Source organism: Anolis sagrei, chromosome 1 (assembly GCF_037176765.1).
Source record: "Anolis sagrei isolate rAnoSag1 chromosome 1, rAnoSag1.mat, whole genome shotgun sequence".
Lineage (NCBI taxonomy): Eukaryota > Metazoa > Chordata > Lepidosauria > Squamata > Dactyloidae > Anolis > Anolis sagrei.
The window spans coordinates 157,585,624-157,607,956 of NC_090021.1; the positions used below are offsets into that span (position 1 = coordinate 157,585,624).

Below are 22,333 nucleotides of genomic sequence, written 5' to 3' on the forward strand. Positions count from 1 at the left end.
TAGAGTTATCACCATGAATTATTTGCTGGGAGCTTCCTTTGTGTTATTTGCAGTGCCACAACTGGTCCCTCAATTGGCAATGGAGATCATTTCTACTAGGGCACTACATGTTGAATTTATTGCTAGGTCACATTGCTCAGTGGTGTTACTGGTACAGATGCTAAAGTCACACTAGTTGGCCATGTCCAGTAGTGTACTTCTACTGCATTGTGCTGTCCCTGTCAGAATTGGCCACCTTTATACTTTAAACATTTGCTGTGGGAGCGATTTTTAATGCCATTGAGCAATTTCCAGTGTCACTGGTCTGCAGTGGGAGGGAAATAAACCTTATATTTTGCTGGTGTTGGGAATTGGAGCTGGGCAATATATTTATATAGTTAACAGTTATTCTTCATAATCAATACAATTGCTTGTATTGTTGTGTTTGGGCTCGGCCTCATGTAAGCCGTTGTGTTTGGGCTCGGCCTCATGTAAGCCCTTGGGGAGATGGTAGCGGGGTACAAATAAAGTGTTGTTATTATTATTATTATTATTATTAAACATTATTACAGATAAAACAATGTTAATATTACTCAATTTTTTAAAAAAAGTTTTCAAAGGAAGAATTTCTCTTCATCTGATCCAAGAAGGGAAGTATGTACCTTATTTTCTAAAATCATGATTTGTATTACATTCAAGGATGAAATGGGATTACATCAAAAGTGAAATCAAACTCCTTCAGAATGCCTTTCTTTATCTCTCGAGAGCAGGATATTTTACTGTTCTTATTCAAAGACTATTGTCATATTGACATTACGTAAATCAACCGAGTACTTAGGAAATATAAGAAAGGAATAATAATAATAATAATAATAATAATAATAATAATAATAATAATAACAACAACAACAACAACAACAATAACAATAACAAACCAGTAAAGGTGGTCCCAGTGGTGATCGGCACATTGGGTGCAGTGCCTAAAGACCTAATAATAATAACAACAACAATAATAACAATAACAAACCAGTAAAAGTGGTCCCAGTGGTGATCGGCACATTGGGTGCAGTGCCTAAAGACCTTGGCCTGCACTTAAACACAATCGGTGCTGACAAGATTACCACCTGCCAGCTGCAAAAAACCACCTTACTGGGATCTGCATGCATTATTGGCCGATACATTACACAATCCTTTATCTGTCTGCCAGATTACCCAAAGCCCTGGTCCCATATCCATGTTTTTAGTTTCCTTCTGAAAGAGAGGAGGGATGTTTATGACCTAATTTCCCCAGGGAGTGAATTCCACAGGTGAGGGGCCACCACCGAGAAGGCTCTGCTCCTCGTCCCCGCCAGTCTCACTTGTGATAAAGGCGGGGCCGAGAGCAGGGCCTCCCCAGAGGATCTTAAACTCAGAGGCGGGACGTAGAAGGAGATGCGTTCAGACAGGTACGCTGGGCCCGAGCCGTATAGGGTTTTGTAGGTCAAAACCAGGACTTTGAATTGTGCTCGGAACTGGATCGGCAGCCAGTGGAGCTGACATAACAGAGGGGTAGTATGTTCTCTGTATGCTGCTCTGGTGAGTAGTCTGGCTGCCGCCCGTTGGACTAACTGAAGTTTCCGAACAGTCTTCAAAAGCAATCCCATGTAGAGTGTGTTGCAGTCATCTATTCGGGATGTAACATATATTCATATGTAAGTCTAGAAATTTTAGTTGGAAAATTAACACTCTGAACCCTGGATCAACTTACCTTTTAGTGTTAGAGCATACAATACAACTATTCTTGTTTGCCTTTCTCAGTGAAAAGGTTCAGCCCTTGTACATGTGAAGCAATATGAAAGATAGGAGACACTTGGGCAACTCCATGTTCCATAATTTTCACCTTAATAGAAAGGGAGGAACAGGGTGAGATGAATGTAAATATGGACATTCAAATAAGAAAGCACAGATAAGGGAGGTGGTAGGGTTAGTGAAACACAGAGTTCGAAGAATATGTAAATATTATTGGGGTATATATGGGGAGGGCATATAGTCCAAGAGAACTAGGGGAAAGAAAAGTTGCTGGCCTGGAAAAGAGAAATTTAGACACAGTGATGATGAGCAGGAAGCAATGCAACAAATGACAGATAAAATGAACATTTGTGGTGTCTATATAATAGCTTGAATAGGAAATGGGCACATAAGATGATACTATAGAATTTGTATGTATCTAAGAGGTATTACGTGTCTCTTAAAATGTACCGTATATACTCGAGTATAAGCCGACCCGAATATAAGCCGAGGCACCTAATTTTACCACAAAAACTGGGAAAATGTATTGACTCGAGTATAAGCCGAGGGTGGGAAATGCAATTATATTATATTAATTGAGACATCAGTAGGTTAAATGTTTTTGATTTGCATAAAACTGTAATTCAAGATAAGACTGTCCAACTCTGACTGAACCATTATTCTAACCTTCTTCAATGTAAATAAGCTTACATGTCCTCCAATACTAATAAATAGAAAAAATAATGATAATAGAGTATAATAATAGACATAATAATAACAATACAGTAAAATAATAAATGTAACAATAACAATAACAATAATAAATGTAATAGTAACAACAACAATAATAAATGTAATACTAATAATAACAACAACGAAGTAAAATAATAAATAATATTGACTCGAGTATAAGCCGGGGGAGACATTTTTAACCTAAAAAAAGGACTGAAAAACTAGGCTTATACTCAAGTATATACAGTATGTGTCTCTTAAAAGTATCTAAGTGTAATTCTAGTGTCCTGAAATGTGCTGAAAATTTGCAATTGCATGGAAATATTAGTTTTCTTTGATATGGAATTGAAGAGTTGTTTAGCCACACAAAACCAAACTGTCCTCCCTCTCTCCTTCCTTCCTTTCTTCATGTTTTTGAGTACAATGGCCTAAAATATAACAATATTTTGCTGTGTAATTTTGTGTTTTGTCTGTTTAACTTAGATTGCCCTCTTGGATTCGCCAACAGCATTAAGTATGGAAGAAAAACTGCAGCAAAATGAAGCAAGAGTAAGTTTTAGTTTGTGAAATGACTTAAGCCCCATCACTTTTATAACAACCCTATGAATGCCTACTCTCAGTTAAGTTACATTATCCCCAAACCCCAATCCAGGGGGAAGTGCATAGGATTACCATGTTTATTACATTTCTAACAGTTAATATTAAAGGGAATCATGGTAAATTTTCTGATGCTAAATTATATTTTACTTTTTATAAGACATTTCCTTTGCATAACTTGCACATTTGATGTCAAGGTTATAGATAACAGAGTCTCAATTAAGCAGAACTCTCAAGCAACCAGCAAGTAAATAACATATTTAACTACTTAGACCTATTTTTAATATTCTCAAACTAGAAACTTCATTTGGCATCTCCCAATCACCATGAGTGCTAGTTAACTAAGAGTCTACTGTATACATTGTTTTCTAGGAACACAATAAATTGTTACTGTGAGAAAGGTGTCTGCAAATGTAGCTGTCATACAAAAATACTTGCTACAAACTTATACTTGGCTATAATTCTCTGTTAAATGCATTTAGCAGCAAGACTATATTTGCCACTTCATAATACTTGAAATGCCATACATGCAGCCAGGAGATCTCACAGGAAAAAGTTGTTAACTGAATAACTTGGTCAATAGATTTGTAGCCTTGATATCCATTGGCAGTCTCCCATCTAAGTACTAACTATGGCTGATTCAGATGACAAAGGATCTGGTGCTTTTGGGGCCTTTGGGCCTTTATTACTATTATCGACATATTTGATTAGGAACTAAAGGAGATGGTTATTCCAATAGGACTAATGCAAGACAACTGAAATACATGTGTTAATATGTATTTCTACCCGGTGGCGCAGTGTGTTAAAGCACTGAGCTGCTGAGTTTGTTGACCGAAAGGTCGCAGGTTCAATTCTGGAGAGTGGCGTGAGCTTCCGCTGTTAGCCCTACCTTCTGCCAACCTAGCAGTTTGAAAACATGCAAATGTGAGTAGATCAATAGGTACCCACATTTGAGTAGATGTGAGTAGATCAATAGGTACCAGTGGCGCAGTGGCGCAGTGGGTTAAACCCCTATGACGGCAGGACTGAAGACTGACAGGTCGCAGGTTCAAATTTGGGGAGAGGCGGATGAGCTCCCTCTATCAGCTCCAGCTCCTCATGCAGGGACATGAGAGAAGCCTCCCACAAGGATGATAAAAACATCAAATCATCCAGGTGTCCCCTGGACAACGTCCTTGCAGACGACCAATTCTCTCACACCAGAAGCAACTTGCAGTTTCTCAAGTCACTCCTGACCCGACAAAAAAAAAAAAGGTACCGCTCCGGTGGGAAGGTAATGGCACTCCATGCAGTCATGCCAGCCACATGACCTTGGAGATGTCTATGGACAACGCCGGCTCTTCGGCTTAGAAATGGAGATGAGCACCACACTCCAGAGTCAGACATGACTGGACTTAATGTCAGGGGACAACCTTTACCTACTCTAGTAGATGACACTGAATTAGAGAACATATAAGAAACATTTTGACTGTTTGAAATATTTTTTTTTTCTTAATAGGTTCAGGAGCTTACCAAAGAATGGACCAACAAGTGGAATGAAACACAAAATATTCTAAAAGTAAGTTGATAAAATGCTCTATTGCAGTGGTTTTCAACTTGTGGTCCGAGAACCCCTAAGAGGTTGTGAAATCATCACAGGGGTCTGGGAGGGATTTAATTATTAAATTATTAACCATTATTAGTATTGATATTATTATTTTAAATGCGTATGGAATCATTATAATCAAAATACAGGCAATCCCCAAGTTGTGAACACGACACGTTCTGTATGTTTGTTCTTAAGTTGAATTTGTTTGTAAGTTGGAACAGGTACATTTTTAACATATAACTCCAGCCATATCTACCTACCTATCTACCTATCTTTCAATAGCAAAGGGAAGGCTTAACACTCCCATGGTGTTTGTTTTGCTGCCTATGCCCCTGTTCAGATGATTTCACCTCACTTTTTATCCCTGTGAGAATTGGACTTTGAAAAAATTGGCTTGTTGTGGAAACAAGGATTGGGGATAAGGCCTCAGTTGAGATACCTTTTCCCCATGATAACTCTTACAGGAGTGAATTTCCCTTCTGGGGGGTAGATTCTGTCACTTCCTGTTGTCTTACTTCTGTTCTTAACCGTGAGTCATTTGTAAGTTGGATGTTTTTAACTTGGGGACTGTCTATACTATATTATAATAAGAGGGGAGTGTTTTAACAGATTAACGTATTTCCCCTTCTCTCGAAATTTGAAGGACTTATATAATTATTTGATACAGTCTAGTGCCTTTAATCTTGATTTAAGTCTTGGAAGTCCTCGGCCATAAAAGGTTTTTAGAAGGGGAAAGAAAAGGTTGAGAATCATCGCCCTATTGCAAAACTGAGTGTTTTTATTTAGAACTAGCCGACCCCTGCCATGCGTTGCTGTGGCCCAGTCTGGTGATCTGGAAAATAAAGTAATGAGAAAGTGTTGGTTTCTAATATATGTAATTTCTTTATGCTTGTGGGTAAACAGCATTTCTTGCTGTATCTTTGTCAGTGTTGATGTGGAGATTGTCTGGTTTGCCTACTCTGGGATATGCAGCATATAATTGTTCTTCTTTAGGGGTCCCTTTCAAATCTATGATACTATATCTGTGTGTGTGTAAATCATATCTATCTATCTATATCTATGGCTGGATGGCTCTTTGTCAGGAGAACTTTGATTGCTTTTTCTTGCCCTGGTGAAGGGAGTTGAACTGAATGGCCTTATTTTCTGTTGGTCATGGGGGTTCTGTGTGAGAAGTTTGCCCAAATTCTATCATTCATGGGGTTCAGAATGCTCTTTGATTGTAGGTGAACTATAAATCCCAGCAACTATAACTCCCAAAAGTCAAGGTCTATTTCCCCCAAACTCCATCTGTGTTCATATTTGGGCATATGGAATATTCCTGCCGTGTTTGGTCCAGATCCATCATAGTTTGAGTCCAAAGTGCTCTCTGGATGTAGGTGAACTACAAGTCCCAAACTCAAGGTCAATGCCCACCAAACCCTTCTAGTATTTTCTGTTGGTCATGGGAGTTCTGTGTTCCAAGATTGGTTTAATTCCATCATTGGTAGAGTTCGGAATGCTCTTTGATTGTAGGTGTACTATAAATCCCAGCAACTGCAATTCCCAAATGACAAAAGTGGAGAACATAAATCGGACTGTTAGGTGTCTTGTGTCCAAATTTGGTGTCAATTCCCCCAGTGGTTTTTGAGTTCTGTGAATATCACAAACGAACATTACATTTTTATTACATTCTATCTATTGTTTTAAACTGTTGTTATATTGTTGTTTGCTTGTATGTATGGCATCGAATTGTTGCCGAGTGTAAGCCGTCCTGAGTTCCCCTTCCGGTGTTGAGAAGAACGGGTAGAAATACTGGAAATAAATAAATTGTAGGAATGAACATCAAAGTAATGAAAACATACCTTCTATCAGTACTTTCTAATTTCAGTCTTCTATATCACTTGGAAACCTCAAGTTAGTCAAAGCCTAATGAACTCTTATGTGGAAACTGAGCTGTGGGTTAGTACCTTTTTGTATGTGATCAGTAAGGAAAAACAGATAATGAGGGACATATTGGGCAGATGTAAAACACTCTCTTTACTCCCACTCTAGTTTCAACAAGAAAACCATGTTGATAAACTGCATGCTTTGTGAGACGTTAGTTTCACCCCTTCTCTTACATTGGACAATAAAATACATTCTAAACAGTCACGTGATCTGCAGCCCTTCCCACTGCTTCTAGTACATAGAGCTAAGGAAACTGCAAACCAAAGAAAACATACACTTCAGGAAATAAAACATCACATTATAAACAGATAAAACATTAAATAGAGGAGGCTCATAGGACTGATCTGTACTTCTCCAAAGGGGCTTTTTGAATTGTGGTCTGCATTCATATTTCTGACATATTTACCATATTGCCTGTTTCTCCCCTGCTAGTCTTGTTTACCATAGTTGCACTTAATAAAAAGCAAGCAGCTTAGCATTGGTGTAATGCTACTTGACTTGCCAATAACATAATGGCTTCATACTTCAGAGTACACGCAGTTTGGAATGAAGTGTCGAATGCAAATTGTCTGACAGATGGCATGACAAAATGAACTGATTGGTTTAATTTTTGCCTAGATACTGAATTGAGAATTAATAATATTCATATACTTTCGAGCCATACAATCTTTACCTCGTGGAGAATTTATATTCTTTATATAATCTCTTCTAAAAATATTTTCCCCTCTTTTTAACCTGTTTTTTCTACCCTGCTCACTATCTTGATGTGTCAATCATATTGAAGTAGATTATGCTTCAGATTTCAACTTTCATCTGTAACAGTTTGCTTCGGGGTTAAAGAGAAACATCAGCTAATCTAGCTACTCTACTTTACTACAGCATTCTAAAATTATCTGGTTTTGGAAGACTCAACCTTTTACATGTATCTTCTAAAATATACTGCTTTTGCAACATAAAAGAAGCTGGAAGCATTGACACACTACAGCTTAGATTGGATCTTTGTCAGGGATAGAAAGAATATTTTGCAATGTGTGAAAAATAGTTGAAAATGTGTTTTTCTGGACAATGATAATCTTCTATGTTTAATTTCTTTGAAATGCATTGAATCATTTTCTTTGCACAATGTGTTTTCCTACCCAGAAAATGTTACTTGTGCAAAACTATCATTTATGAATTTTATGTAGAGTAATTCTAAACTCTAAATTAACAGTCTTCAAATTTTAAGGAGGAAAGACTATTCTTCCTCCTATTATAAGGGAGGAAAATTGCTAAAATTACTTGCTGCTTCCTTTCAAAATTAATTTAGCAAGGAATTACATCCTTGCAGTTATAATTTGGCATTTTTTTCTCTCTATCCTAGTCCAGCTATTTACTCAAATCTAAAGCTCTTTTTTTTTTTTGCTAAACTACCTTACCAAAATTAGGGTGTGCATTAGATTCATGTCATGTGGTAATCTTCTCCTTCTCCTTCTTCTTCTTCTTCTTCTTCTTCTTCTTCTTCTTCTTCTTATTCTTCTTCTTATTCTTATTCTTCTTATTATTATTTCCAGCATTTCTATCCCATCCTTCTCAACCTGCGAAGGGGGACTCAGGACGGATTACATTCGGCAACAATTCAATGCCATAAATACAAACAAACAACAATATAGCAATAGTTTAAAACAATAGATAAAACATTAGGTTAAAAGCAGTTAAAACATTTGTCAACACCATGAAGCCAGTCCAGTTCAATTCCATAATTTTGTTAAAACCATAAGCTATTCCAGTTCAGTTCTATAACCAAGTGCTGCTACATCTGTTGTCCAAAGGCCTGGTCCTAGTACCATGATTTCAGTTTTTTTCCTGAAAGACAGGAAGGAAGAAGCCGATCAGATCTCACTAGGGAGTGATTTCCACAGGCAGGAGGCCACAGCTGCGAAAGCCCTGTCTCTCGTCCCTGCCAAACGAATTTGTGAAGCTGGCAGAGCCAAGAGCAGGACCTCCCTGGACGATCTTAAACTGTGGGGTGGGACATAGAGGGAGATATGTTCTGACAAGTAAGCTGGGCTGGAGCCGTGTAATATCAGTGCTGAGCTAAAGCAAAAGGAGAAGCTGCTTCAGGAGGTGCACCTAGAGCTCCTCTTTGAGGGACTTCATCTCTCATTTAATGCCTATGACACAATGCTATGTCATTCTGGGATTTGTAGGTGTCTTTGGCAGAGAAGGCTCAAAGCCTTGTAAAACTACATGATTCCATAACACTGAGCCAGGGCTGTTAAAGTGAATTCATTCTACAGCATAGATGCATCCCAAGCTTTGCTTTTGTGTTACTGAAAGTGTTGATTTTCTAACACTTTTGTTTTTAAAGAAGGAATTCTAATCAGGCAGCAACAGTAATGCGCACCTTTTTGGACCAAATAGCAAAGAGGTCACTTTTTGCTGCTTGCATTACATTCATACTTTTTTTGGTTTCAGGGTTTTGAAAACTGGGGTGTGCATTAGGTTTGATGGTGCATTGGACTTGAGTAGATAGGTCTTGAAATCAGTTGTTCAGTGAAATGGATAAATAACCTGTTTTTGATAATAGCAATGTATTATTTATTTATTTATTTATTTATTTAAAACACTTATATTCCGCCCTTCTCACCCCGAAGGGGACTCAGATCGGGGTACAACATATACATGGCAAACATTCAATGCCTGGGTACAATACATACACATTAAAAAACATTTATCTAAATATTAAAATACACCATTTAAAATAACACAATTTAAAACCGTCCTAGCCATCCGCATCAAATCCAATTGGCCCTGTCACCTTTCTCATTATCGCTTCATTGCCCTGTCCTGAAAGCTTGGTCCCACAGCCAAGTTTTTACCATCCTTCTAAAGGATAGGAGGGAGGGGGCCGACCTGATCTCACCAGGAAGGGAGTTCCATAGCAGGGGAGCAATCACCGAGAAGGCCCTGTCTCTCGTCCCTACCAATCGCCCCTGTAACAATGGCGGGACGGAAAGCAGGGCCTCCCCGGAGGATCTTAATCTCCGCGATGGTTCATAGAGGGAGATGTATGTGCTTAACATGTACCTAATATTGCCTTTATTCTTACTGCTTAGTTTCAACTAGAGTTGACATATTGGGTCAACTGTTCATACACATATAGGTCAATTCAGTTGTGTTCATGTGATGAAGGAGTACATCATTCCAATGGGTTGTCCCTCCCATTCACTCCAGTAAGCAAGATGGAAGAATAAACCATTGTCTGAGACTCTCCCTAGTGTGTGAGGAATAAAGTATATAGAGTAAACAAATAAGTCTGTTTCCTTCCTTGACTCTGATAAGTTGCTTAGATGGCAACCTGCAATTTGATCCTTTTACTTTTGGCAAGAGTTCACTCTTTTCTGTTTCTCTTTCTTTACTTCTGGCATTTTTTCCATTGAAAAACACTGGGGGCATGCCAGGGAACGCTCACTCCCTTCCTTCCTTCAAGTACAAATAACCATTCAACAGACTCCTGCCAAGTGGATGGAGTCACTGCAATCAGAAATTCAGAAGTCTTCTGATTACTCAAAAGGTCAGGAGGAGGCTCTGGCAAAGAATACCAAACCACACACACATACACAGTCTGCCAGCATTCTGTGAGTTATCAGGAATAAGGAGAGAATTCAAATACCAGTGTCATGAGTAGAGATAGGGCACCACCATGAGACTATTTAATTTAGAAGATTAAGTAAGACAGGAATGTGATAGTTCTGAGTGCCCTTTGCCAGTCAGTCAATCCTGCAGGCACCAAACTTCTACAGCACTCTGAAAAAATGTTTCTGAAAATGCCTCTTCTTACATTGAATGTACCTTTCACTACTAATTTTATGGAGTTTGTGAAGGAAGAATAGTAAAAAAGAACAACCTAACATCAAAGCAGTTCAGCAGCAGAAAAAAGTTCTAAATGTTACGTAAAACTGTCATGTCACCAGTTTCCACCAGCAGATGAACCTGTCTCTTCTATGAACTCTCCTTGTACAGCAGAGAAGGAAAAGACACTGAAAGCACATAAAAGCGTAGAATTTTCATTAAAGAGGCTGTTTAGGCATTCAGGGGAACCAGGCTAGGTGAGTCATACAAAAACCAAAGCCACAAAGAAAGCCTTAAAGGGGGGATCAAAAGATGACTTGCTTAGGGTTCTTCTCATACCATTACTTTCATCCATCCTATGCATCCAAGGACTGCAAGGATGACTTCTTTCTGTGAAATTCAAGCTCAGCTTGGAATGAAGCAGAATGACAGCTAGGCCAGATGAAGAGCCACAAATGTGGAACCAAACAGCAACAGTCTTGACACTAGAATTCGTCATAGGTGGAAGGCTTCATCACTTGAATAACTCCTTGTTCTAATCCATGACAGATCTTGAATAAACTAAAATCATATTGAAGTCTAATTTTGTTCAGCAAGCTTTTGCAAATCAGAACAAAAATCTCGATCCAACTAGCAGTCTGTTGCATGTAGGAGGATTAAATGTGGTACCAGCTTTAGAAGGGCCCTCCAGTTAATAATAATAATAATAATAATAATAATAATAATAATAATAATGGAGCCCCCGGTGGCGCAGTGGGTTAAAGCCCTGTGCCGGCAGAATTGAAGACCAACAGGTCGCAGGTTCGAATCCGGGGAAAGGCGGATGAGCTCCCTCTATCAGCTTCAGCTCCTCATGCGGGGACAAGGATGATAAAAACATCAAATCATCCAGGCGTCCCCTGGGCAACGTCCTTGCAGATGGCCAATTCTCTCACAACAGGAGCAACTCCTGACACAAACAAATAATAATAATAATAATAATAATAATAATAATACTTTATTTGTACCCTGCTACCATCTACCAAGGGACTCGGTGCGGCTTACATGAGGCCGAGCCCACAACACAATAACAATAACAGCAATAATACAAAACTCATAGCAAAATAAGCAAAACAATAACAATAACACAACACATTTAAAAACCAATGGCTGGGCCAAATGCAATAATTAAAAATTTAAAAAATAATGCTGGGTGTGAAGAGGTAGCATGTAATTGGAATAAAGGTTTTGAAGAGGGAAGAAATGTGCAGACAATCTAAAAACATTATTAAAGTGCGTTTGAGGACATATTGCTGGGAGTTTCCTTATTCTGGGAAGGCACACTGAAACAGCCATGTGTTCAGGCTCCTCCTAAAGAATGCCAGAGTTGGGGCTTGTCTAATATCCCTGGGGAGTGAGTTCCAGAGTCGAGGGGCCACCACCGAGAAGGCCCTCTCCCTCGTCCCCACCAATTGCGCTTGTGATGGTGGTGGGAGCGTGAGCAGGGCCTCTCCAGATGATCGTGTGGGTTCGTACACAGAGATGCGGTCACGCAGGTAGGCGGGTCCCAAACCGTTTAGGGCTTTGTAAGTAAGCACCTGCACCTTAAATTGGGTCTGGTAAATGAATGGCAGCCAGTTCAGAATGATAGAATATGTAGTTCCTATCAGTAGTGGACCTCAGGGAGACTCATCATGGATCGTTCTTATGTTTGCTCACCAGACATTGCTGAACAGTTATTTAAGCTGTTATCATCCCTTAGACTTCTCAAAAAGATCTTGGTGACCTTTGCAAACAATGGGGGAAGTATGCCTTTGCCTGGATCACCCACTGAACAGCTTACACTTAAAGCCAAAGTTGATTAGAGATCACAGAAGAGACAGGAATACTTAACCCATGCCCTCCCAGTCCCCAGATGGAGGATGCCATGTAATTACTCACCTGGGATGAAGCCAGTATTCTCTTTATAGAAGATGCACTTGAGAAGAAGATCCTGAGCACAGAGATAAATAGGTTGAGCAGGATTGGGGTGGAAAAAATACTATCTGTCACTCCTGACTCGCTATGGAGAGCTTGGACATCCTAGACCAGTGGTTCTCAACCTGGGGTCCCCAGATGTTTTTGGCCTTAGAATAATAGAATCATAAAATCAAAGAGTTGGAAGAGACCTCATGGGCCATCCAGTCCAACCCCCTGCCAAGATGCAGGAATATTGCTCCCTCCTCCCTGTGGCTTCCTCTCACATATTTATACATGGCTATCATATCTCCTCTCAGCCTTCTCTTCTTCAGGCTAAACATTCCCAGCTCCTTAAGCTGCTCTTCATAGGGCTTGTTCTCCAGACCCTTGATCATTTTAGTCGCCCTCCTCTGGACACATTCCAGCTTGTCAATATCTCTCTTGAATTGTGGTGCCCAGAACTGGACACAATATTCCAGGTGTGGTCTGACCAAGGCAGAATAGAGGGGTAGCATGACTTCCCTGGATCTAGACACTATGCTCCTATTGATGCAGGCCAAAATCCCATTGGCTTTTTTGCCGCCACATCTCATTGTTGGCTCATGTTTAACTTGTCCACGAGGACTCTAAGATCTTTTTCACACGTACTGCTCTCGAGCCAGGCATTGTCCCCCATTCTGTATCTTTACATTTTGTTTTTCCTGCCAAAGTGGAGTATCTTGCATTTGTCACTGTTGAACAACCGCATCCATCAGGTCCTCTGCATTTGTTAGGATGAGATCAAGAGTAGCCAAGAGGCATTAAACTCCCAGAAATCCTAACAGCTTGTAAACTGGCTGGGATTTCTGGGAGTTGTAGGCCAAAATCATCTGGGGACCCCAGGTTGAGAACCACTATCCTAGACCTTCCCATAAATCAGTGTTTTATTCTCAACCAAAGAGCCATAATCCACTGAGACCTGGAATGGCTCCAACTTCATGCCTTTTCTGCAAATATGATAATATGATGGTGTCACAAAAGCATAATATTCATAGAATATATATATATATATCTTCTCAGCCTCCTATTCATGGTATAGGAGGAAAACTGGTTTCTTAAGTCATTGATCCGTTGACAATTTATTCCTCTTTCTGTGGGAAGGCCTGGATAAGTTAGTGGAGATTTCTTCAATGCGATGGGTTTCAGAATTAGGGGTACTCCTCAATGGATGGTGTTTCTAAGAGCTGTTCTTCCATTTTCGCACTAGGAAGAGTCTAGGCAAACAATTGTTGGCTTTGTTCCTGCATATTGAAGCAGGTAGAAGAGACAACCCACATAATCTTATCAATACAGACAACCACAGTATCACAGAAAGTGTCAATGGTTATGTGCTGGAGTTAGGACTACCAGTAGGATTCAGTTGCAATTGGATTCCGTACGTTTTAGTTGTCCTTCACTGACCATTATGGCTTAATAAAGGAAATTGCTGTCTGTAATTGGTAATATGCAACAGTGGCATGATTAATGCAAGTGTTGTTAAAGTTTCTGCCATAACATAATGAGTGTTTATAGAAATAGAGGAAGCACCTATTCCTAATTGAGATACGTTTTGATAACCATATTATCTTTGCTTTGTACACAGTAAAGTTCATAATGCTTTGTAAAACTTGCAGGGAAGGATCATAAATGCAGCCATGATGAATATATTTACATTTGGGAAAGAAATTTAATTTATATTCTGGAGTCAAATGTACTTTCATCCACTCATTTTCAGTTTTATGTACTGAAGAATAGGGTGGTTTCGTTCATTTACACATTGATTTTCTAGTTTTTCAACCAGAAAGAAATGGGGTGGGCTGAGAATTTTTTAATTTGCAGAGCTACAGCCTAGCTGTGATGATTTTACATTTGATTTGCCTTTACAAGTGAGCTTTCACAGCTACTGAAAAGTCATTTGGTTTTGAAAACCAAGCAAGATGTTTACTGTTTTAATCCAGTGAACTGCCTACTACCTTTCCAAATGTCGTTAGCTGTATCACTACAAAATCTGTACACCATGAACTGTGGAGACCCCAGTGGCGCAGTGGGTTAAACCCCTGTGCCGGCAGTACTGAAGACCGACAGGTCGCAGGTTCGAATCCGGGGAGAGACGGATGAGCTCCCTCTACCAGCTCCAGCTCCTCAAGCGGGGACATGAGAGAAGCTTCCACAAGGATGATAAAACATCAAAACACCCAGGCGTACCCTGGGCAACGTCCTTGCAGACGGCCAATTCTTTCACACCAGAAGCGACTTGCAGTTTCTCAAGTCTCTCCTGACACGACCAAAAAAAAAAAAAAAACATGAACTGTGTCTGAAGGGAGACAATTCTGGTTTGACCAGTGCCTTATTAATCCCGCTTACCTTCCTTCTCTAATTGCAGAAGAATTGCCTGTTTGTGGTGTGTGTATGTGTGTGAAGAGGGTAGTTATTAACTGTTCCTGTCCTAAAGTTTGGGTAACTAGATGTGAAACTTTACCTCCGAATGTTTAGCTCTGAGTTGACTCACTAGGCTACATATACAGTACACCGTGATAATCACAATTAATAATAATTAGTCTTCTGTGGGTGGATAGCTTTTAATTCATGAACTCATTCATTATACTGGACATATTGGGTGATTTATCAAACAGGACTCACTATGTTCCTCAGGTGTAAGGCCATTGAAAGCTTCACAATGCTTTGCAAGAAAATGGATAGTGTAAAATTTTATCACTTGTTTTATTTAGTAAACCACTTTATCTATCACTGGGGGTTTTTTTATCGTGTAATCAGCAACCATACCATTGTATTACATTTCTAATAGAACAAAACAAACAAACAGATAAGAAAACACAGATTTTGCAAACTTGGTAGTTGATTAAATGTCCTTTGACCAATATCCGGCCACTTGGAGTGCCTCTGGTGTTGCCGCAAGAAGGTCCTCCATAGTGCATGTGGCAGGGCTCAGGTTGCATTGCAGCAGGTGGTCTGTGGTTTGCTCTTCTCCGCACTTGCATGTCGTGGATTCAACTTTGTAGCCCCACTTCTTAAGATTGGCTCTGCATCTCGTGGTGCCAGAGCGCAGTCTGTTCAGTGCCTTCCAAGTTGCCCAGTTTTCTGTGTGCCCAGGGGGGAGTCTCATTTGGTATCAGCCATTGATTGAGGTGTTGGGTTTGAGCCTGCCAATTTTGGACTCTCGCTTGCTGAGGTGTTCTAGCGAGTGTCTCTGTAGATCTTAGAAAACTATTTCTTGATTTATGTCGTTGACGTGCTGGCTGATACCCAAACAAGGGATGAGCTGGAGATGTCTCTGCCTTGGTCCTTTCACTGTTGGCTGTTACTTCCCGGCGGATGTCAGGTGGTCCAATACCGGCTAGACAGTGTAGTTTCTCCAGTGGTGTAGGACGCAGACACTGACAAGCAGAGAATTGAACATTGATCTCCACTCATAATTCAATGCTCTTTTGGTCATCTTTTCAGTGTTTGGCAGAATTTAACATTCTTTACCAAATTGTCAGATTTCTGAAGGGGTGACTGCCTCTTACATTGATTGAGCAAAAATGTCACTTTTCTTTCTGGCATGTTGTGATGTTGGGTACTGTGTTAGATTTGCCCTGTTATTTGCCTGAATAAGGACAAAACACAGGCTACTATGTTCTTTCAATCTTGAAAAAAATAATTGGGGAAAGATATGGTGACACATACTCTGTGCTTATGGCTAAACGAACATGTTTCAGTGCCAACAGTGAACACAGTTAAATACCATTGTCCCTGTTAAAAGCAGGCAGAAATTCTCAGTGAATTGATCCCAATCCATGAAAGCCAGTCAAAATGTGGCCCTGCATCTAGTTTGTAATAGTAACAATATCTTGTTGACAGTAATAACAGTGACTTTTCAGAAATATTATATTATACTAGCCGTTCCCTGCCACACGTTGCTGTGGCCCAGTTAGGTGATCTGGAAAATAAAGTAATGAGGAAATGTTGGTTTCCAATATATATGTAATGTCTTGATGCTTGTGGGTAAACAGTATTTCTTGTTGTTTCTTTGTCAGTGTTGATTTGGAGATTGTCTGGTTTGCCTACTCTGGAATATACTACATATCATTGTCCTTCTTTAGGGGTCCCTTTCAAATCTATGATACTATATCTCTGTGTGTGTAAATCATATCGATCTATCTATCTCTATGGCTGGATGGCTTTTTGTCAGGAGGGCTCTGATTACATTTTCTTGCCCTGGTGAAGGGAGTTGGACTGGATGGCCTTAAGTATTTTCTGTTGGTCATGGGGGTTCTGTGTGGGATATTTGCCCCAATTGTGTCATTTGTGGGATTCAGAATGCTCTGTGACTGTAGGTGAACTTTAAATCTCAGTAACTACAAATCCCAAATGTCAAGGTCTATTTCCCCCAAACTTCACCTGTGTTCATATTTGGGCATATGGAATATTCATGCCAAGTTTGGTCCAGATCCATCATTGTTTGAGTCCACAGTGCTCTCTGGATGTTGGTGAACTACAACTCCCAAAGTCAAGGTCAATGCCCACCAAACCCTTATAGTGTTTTCTGTTGGTCATGGGAGTCCTGTGTGCCAAGTTTGGTTCAATTCCATCATTGGTGAAGTTCAGAATGCTCTTTGATTGTAGGTGAGCTATAAATCCCAGCAACTACAACTCCCAAATGACAAAATCATTTTTTTTTTGAGTGGACATACATTGGGTTGTTAGGTCTATTGTGTCCAAATCTGGTGTCAATTCGCCGAATGGTTTTTGAGCTCTGTTAATCCCACAAAGGAACATTACATTTTTATTTATATAGATTATATTATATTATATTATATTATATTATATTATATTATATTATATTATATTATATTATATTATATTATATTATATTGGAGCCCCCAGTGGCACAGTGGGTTAAAGCGCTGAGCTGCTGAGCTTGTTGACCGAAAGTCTCAGGTTCAATTCCGGGGAGCGGTGTGAGCTTCCGCTGTCAGCTTTAGCTTCTGCCAACCTAGCAGTTCGAAAACATGCAAATATGAGTAGATCAATTGGTACCGCTCCAGCGGGAAGGTAACGGTGCTTCATACAGTCATGCCGGCCACATGATCTTGGAGGTGTCTACAGTCAATGCTGGCTCTTCGGCTTAGAAATGGAGATGAGCACCACACTCCAGTGTCAGACATGACTGGACTTAATGTCAGGGGACAACCTTTACCTTATATTATATTATATTATATATTATATATGTCTTATATTTATTTAATAAGTGCTTGAGGCTGCCAAATTTAATAGTCCACTGTTAACTTGCTAGCTAATATTCTACTAAAGCTGCACATTTCATTTTCAACTTTTAAATTTCATACCGGTTTTTCTGTATACCATATACAATCTAATATGCATACCTCATAAATAAAAATGACACTCTTTTATTGCAACAACAACTTTTTAAAATGCAGCTCTGAATACATTAATTTGCATTGCTCTAATTAGACAAACATGTTACATATGCATTTGATAGTTTATTTAATTGATAGTATTAGTACATTCTTAATCTAGGAGCAAGATCCTTTAAAAAGAGATGGAGATGCATACGTGCCTGTGTTTATATGCATATGGATAAAGATACTGTTTTTGTACTAAACTAAAGCTTCTTCCTGATTGTTAAACTAAGTCATTATGAATGCATTTTTAAAGAATTGCCCAGTAGTAATAGCCATTTAATGATCTTGGTTGGCTTATTTATTTTTATTTATTTATTTGTCGTGTCAGGGCAACCAGTCAATTGTATTACATATCTAACAGAACTAAACAAACAATCAGACAAAATACAAAATTTGCCAGTTTGGTAGTTGATTAAATGTCCTTTGACCAGTATCTGGCCACTTGGAGTGCCTCTGGTGTTGCCGCAAGAAGGTCCTCCATTGTGCATGTGGCAGGGCTCAGGTTGCATTGCAGCAGGTGGTCAGTGGTTTGCTCTTCTCCACACTCGCATGTCGTGGATTCCACTTTGTAGACCCATTTCTGAAGGTTGGCTCTGCATCTCTTGGTGCCAGAGTGCAGTCTGTTCAGCGCCTTCCAAGTCGCCCAGTCTTCTGTGTGCCCAGGGGGGAGTCTCTCATTTGGTATCAGCCATTGGTTGAGGTTCTGGGTTTGAGCCTGCCACTTTTGGACTCTCGCTTGCTGAGGTGTTCCACTGAGTGTCTCTGTAGATCTTAGGAAACTATTTCTAGATTTAAGTTGTTGACGTGCTGGCTGATAACCAAACGGGATGAGCTGGAGATGTCACTGCCTTGGTCCTTTCACTATTGGCTGCTACTTCCCAGCAGATGTCAGGTGGTGCAATACCGGCTAAGCAGTGTAATTTCTCCAGTGGTGTAGGGCGCAGACACCCCGTGATAATGCGGCATGTCTCATTAAGAGCCACATCCACTGTTTTAGTGTGGTGAGATATGTTCCACACTAATGGGCATGCGTACTCAGCAGCAGAGTAGCACAGCGCAAGGGCAGATGTCTTCACTGTGTCTGGTTGTGATCCCCAGGTTGTGCCAGTCAGCTTTCGTATGATATTGCTTCTAGCACCCACCTTTTGCTTGATGTTCAGGCAGTGATTCTTGTAGGTAAGAGCACGGTCCAGAGTGACTCCCAGGTATTTGGGCGCGTTGCAATGCTCCAGTGGGATTCCTTCCCAGGTGATCCTCAGAGCTCGGGATGCTTGTCTGTTCTTGAGATGAAAAGCACATGAGAGAAACCTCCTCGCAGGATTGCAAGACATCCGGGCGTCCCCTGGGCAACGTCTTCGTAGACAGCTGATTCTCTCACCCCAGAAGCGACCAGAAGTGACTTGCAGCATGCAAGCAAGCAAGCAAAACAACCAATGGATCTTTTCCGGACCAGCCATGACAATAATCTCAATCAACATCAAAGGCATGTCAGCTGCCAAAGAACAACTGCTCTATGAACTGTGCTGAGATAAGAAATGCGATGTGCTGTGTGTCCAAGAAACACACAGGGATGAACAACAGAAACGACCCAAAGTTCCAGGAATGATCTTGGTCTGCTTTATCATTTGAAGGTTTTTATTATGTTCAAACGTATTATTGAAGTCAAATTGTCAGTTTATTCATTTACATGTTATATTTTAGTCCCACCTTGCTTCTGGGGGTTCGACGTAGTATGTAATTCTGCTGTTCCCTGCTTTACACTCAAAACCATTACAAAAATGTATCCTGTCCAAATATCTTCCTTCCCTTCTTCCTTCCTATCTACCTACTCTCCTACCTATCGTATATGCTGCTTAACAAACCTGGCATTTCAAAGCAATATTTCTCTCAACCCAATTGCTTTAGCTTGCAAATAAACCTTCAAGGGCACAGCAGGGAAAGTTGTTGGTAATTTTTTTCTTAAAGCCACATAGACCCAAAGTTCTTTAATTTTTTTTAAAGGACAGGATTATTGTGTTTGGTAAATGTCTGCAGTATATACACATTGCGGTTTTTTGCTGTTCTGCATTGCCTGTTACACTGAGTTTTCATTATAAGGAAACAGATTGATCCTACTTACACATGTGATATTTGCTGTTGCAGTGCTGTCTCAAGCTTTCTGCCCTGCTTATCTTACTTTGCAATCCACCTCATAATCTGACTGAAACATTGGGTCATGGTCCTCAGTTTGAGCATCATTGTAAATTCTATTAATAGATAATATTACTAAGCACATCACACTGTGTCCTTCAGACTGACATGATATGTATGACTCAGTTCTGTGTGCTTTGTTGGTGGTAAGTTTTCTTTGGCCAAGGAATAAGACTGAACTGTGTCTTCAGCTTCACTCAGAGATTCATAGAATCATAGAATCAAAGAGTTGGAAGAGACCTCATGGGCCATCCAGTCCAACCCCATTCTGCCAAGAAGCAGGAATATTGCATTCAAATCACTCCTGACAGATGGCCATCCAGCCTCTGTTTAAAAGCTTCCAAAGAAGGAGCCTCCACCACACTCCGGGGCAGAGAGTTCCACTGCTGAACGGCTCTCACAGTCAGGAAGTTCTTCCTTATGTTCAGGGAATCTCCTTTCTTGTAGTTTGAAGCCATTGTTCCACGTCCTAGTCTCCAGGGAAGCAGAAAACAAGCTTGCTCCCTCCTCCTCCCTGTGGCTTCCTCTCACATATTTATACATGGCTATCATATCTCCTCTAAGCCTTCTCTTCTTCAGGCTAAACATGCCCAGCTCCTTAAGCCGCTCCTCATAGGGCTTGTTCTCCAGACCCTTGATCATTTTAGTTGCCGTGCTCTGGACACATTCCAGCTTGTCAATATCTCTCTTGAATTGTGGTGCCCAGAATTGGACACAATATTCCAGGTGTGGTCTAACCAAAGCAGAATAGAGGGATAGCATGACTTCCCTGGATCTAGACACTATGCTCCTCTTGATGCAGGCCAAAATCCCATTGGCTTTTTTTGCTGCCACATCACATTGTTGGCTCATGTTTAACTTGTTGTCCACCAGGCCTCCAAGATCTTTTTCACACGTAATGCTCTCGAGCCAGGCGTCCCCCATTCTGTATCTTTGCATTTCATTTTTTCTGCCTAAGTGGAGTATCTTGCATTTGTCACTGTTGAACTTCATTTTGTTAATTTTGGCCCATCTCTCTAATCTGTCAAGATCGTTTTGAATCCTGCTCCTGTCCTCTGGAGTATTGGCTATTCCTCCCAATTTGGTGCCGTCTGCAAACTTGGTGATCCTGCCTTCTAAGCCTTCATCTTAAGTCGTTAATAAAGATGTTGAACAGGACCGGGCCCAGGACAGAACCCTGCTTGTGGCACTCCACTCGTCACTTCTTTCCAAGATGAAGAGGAAGCATTGGGGAGCACCCTCTGGGTTCGTCCATTTAACCAATTACAGATTCACCTCACCGTAGTTTTGCCTAGCCTACATTGGACTAGTTTCCTTGCCAGAAGATCGTGGGGGACCTTGTCGAAGGCCTTACTGAAATCCAGGTACGCTACATCCACGGCATTCCGTGCATCTACCCAGCTTGTAACTCTTATCGAAAAAAGAGATCAGATTAGTCTGGCATGACTTGTTTTTGATAAATTCATGTTGACTATTAGCGATGACCACATTTGTTTCTAAGTGTTTGCAGATCACTTCCTTAACAATCTTTTCCAGAATCTTGCCTGGTAGCGACGTGAGGCTGACCGGACAGTAATTGTTTGGGTCATCCTTTTTTCCCTTCTTGAAGATTGGGACCACATTGGCCCTCCTCCAATCTGCTGGAACTTCTCCCGTTCTCCAAGAACTCTCAAAGATGGTTGCCAATGGTTCCGAAATGACTTGATTGAAGAAAGGATTCAGAAATGGTTGGAATTTCTGAAGCAGAATATATACTGTATTTATTCGACTATAATGTGCCATTGAATGTAATTTACACCTCAATGTTGAAGGTGTAAATATGGATTTGCTCTTGAATTTAATGTGTCCAACAGCTCAGTTACAGCATGTTGGGGAGGCAGACAGCATGAATGAGGCCATCTGTGAAGTCATGCCCCTCCATCAGGCCGAATCTGACAAATTTGACAGCCTTCCACCATTCCCAACTGGCCTCATTTACAAGGCCCTTAAAACCTCCTCCTTGGTTTGAAGGCCTCATGAATGAGGCCAGTTGGAAACTGCATAGGACTGAGCTTAGTTATAGGCAGGCCACCTGGAAGTCCTTGGCTAAGTGGCAGGAAGGACTGGGTCATCGGCTGTGCCCCTTCCTCGTTCTCCAGGCGGCACAGAAGCCTGAGGTTGCTGCCACCTCTTAGAATAGTCTCTTCACTCCCCGTCCCTCATCCAGTCTCTGGGTTCTTCCACTTATGTCATGTTTCACTTACGTCAGTTTATGCATGTGATTCCAGCATACCATTGAATCTAATGCATACCACAATTTTGGCAATGTGCTTTCACCAAAAAAGGTGACTTGAGTTAATGT

At 40.5% G+C, this 22,333-nt stretch overlaps 1 protein-coding gene across 3 annotated transcripts in view; it reads left to right on the top strand.

The window, feature by feature from the left end:
* The window catches only part of KIF16B (kinesin family member 16B), a 197,056-nt gene that overhangs the window by 41,820 nt on the left and 132,903 nt on the right, over nucleotides 1–22,333 (top strand). For all 3 annotated transcript variants that reach the window (XM_067469750.1, XM_067469744.1, XM_067469745.1), the window contains exons 11-12: nucleotides 2,962–3,027; nucleotides 4,574–4,633. In XM_067469750.1, the coding sequence (XP_067325851.1) occupies nucleotides 2,962–3,027; nucleotides 4,574–4,633 (126 nt within the window). The remainder of the gene's footprint in view (nucleotides 1–2,961; nucleotides 3,028–4,573; nucleotides 4,634–22,333) is intronic.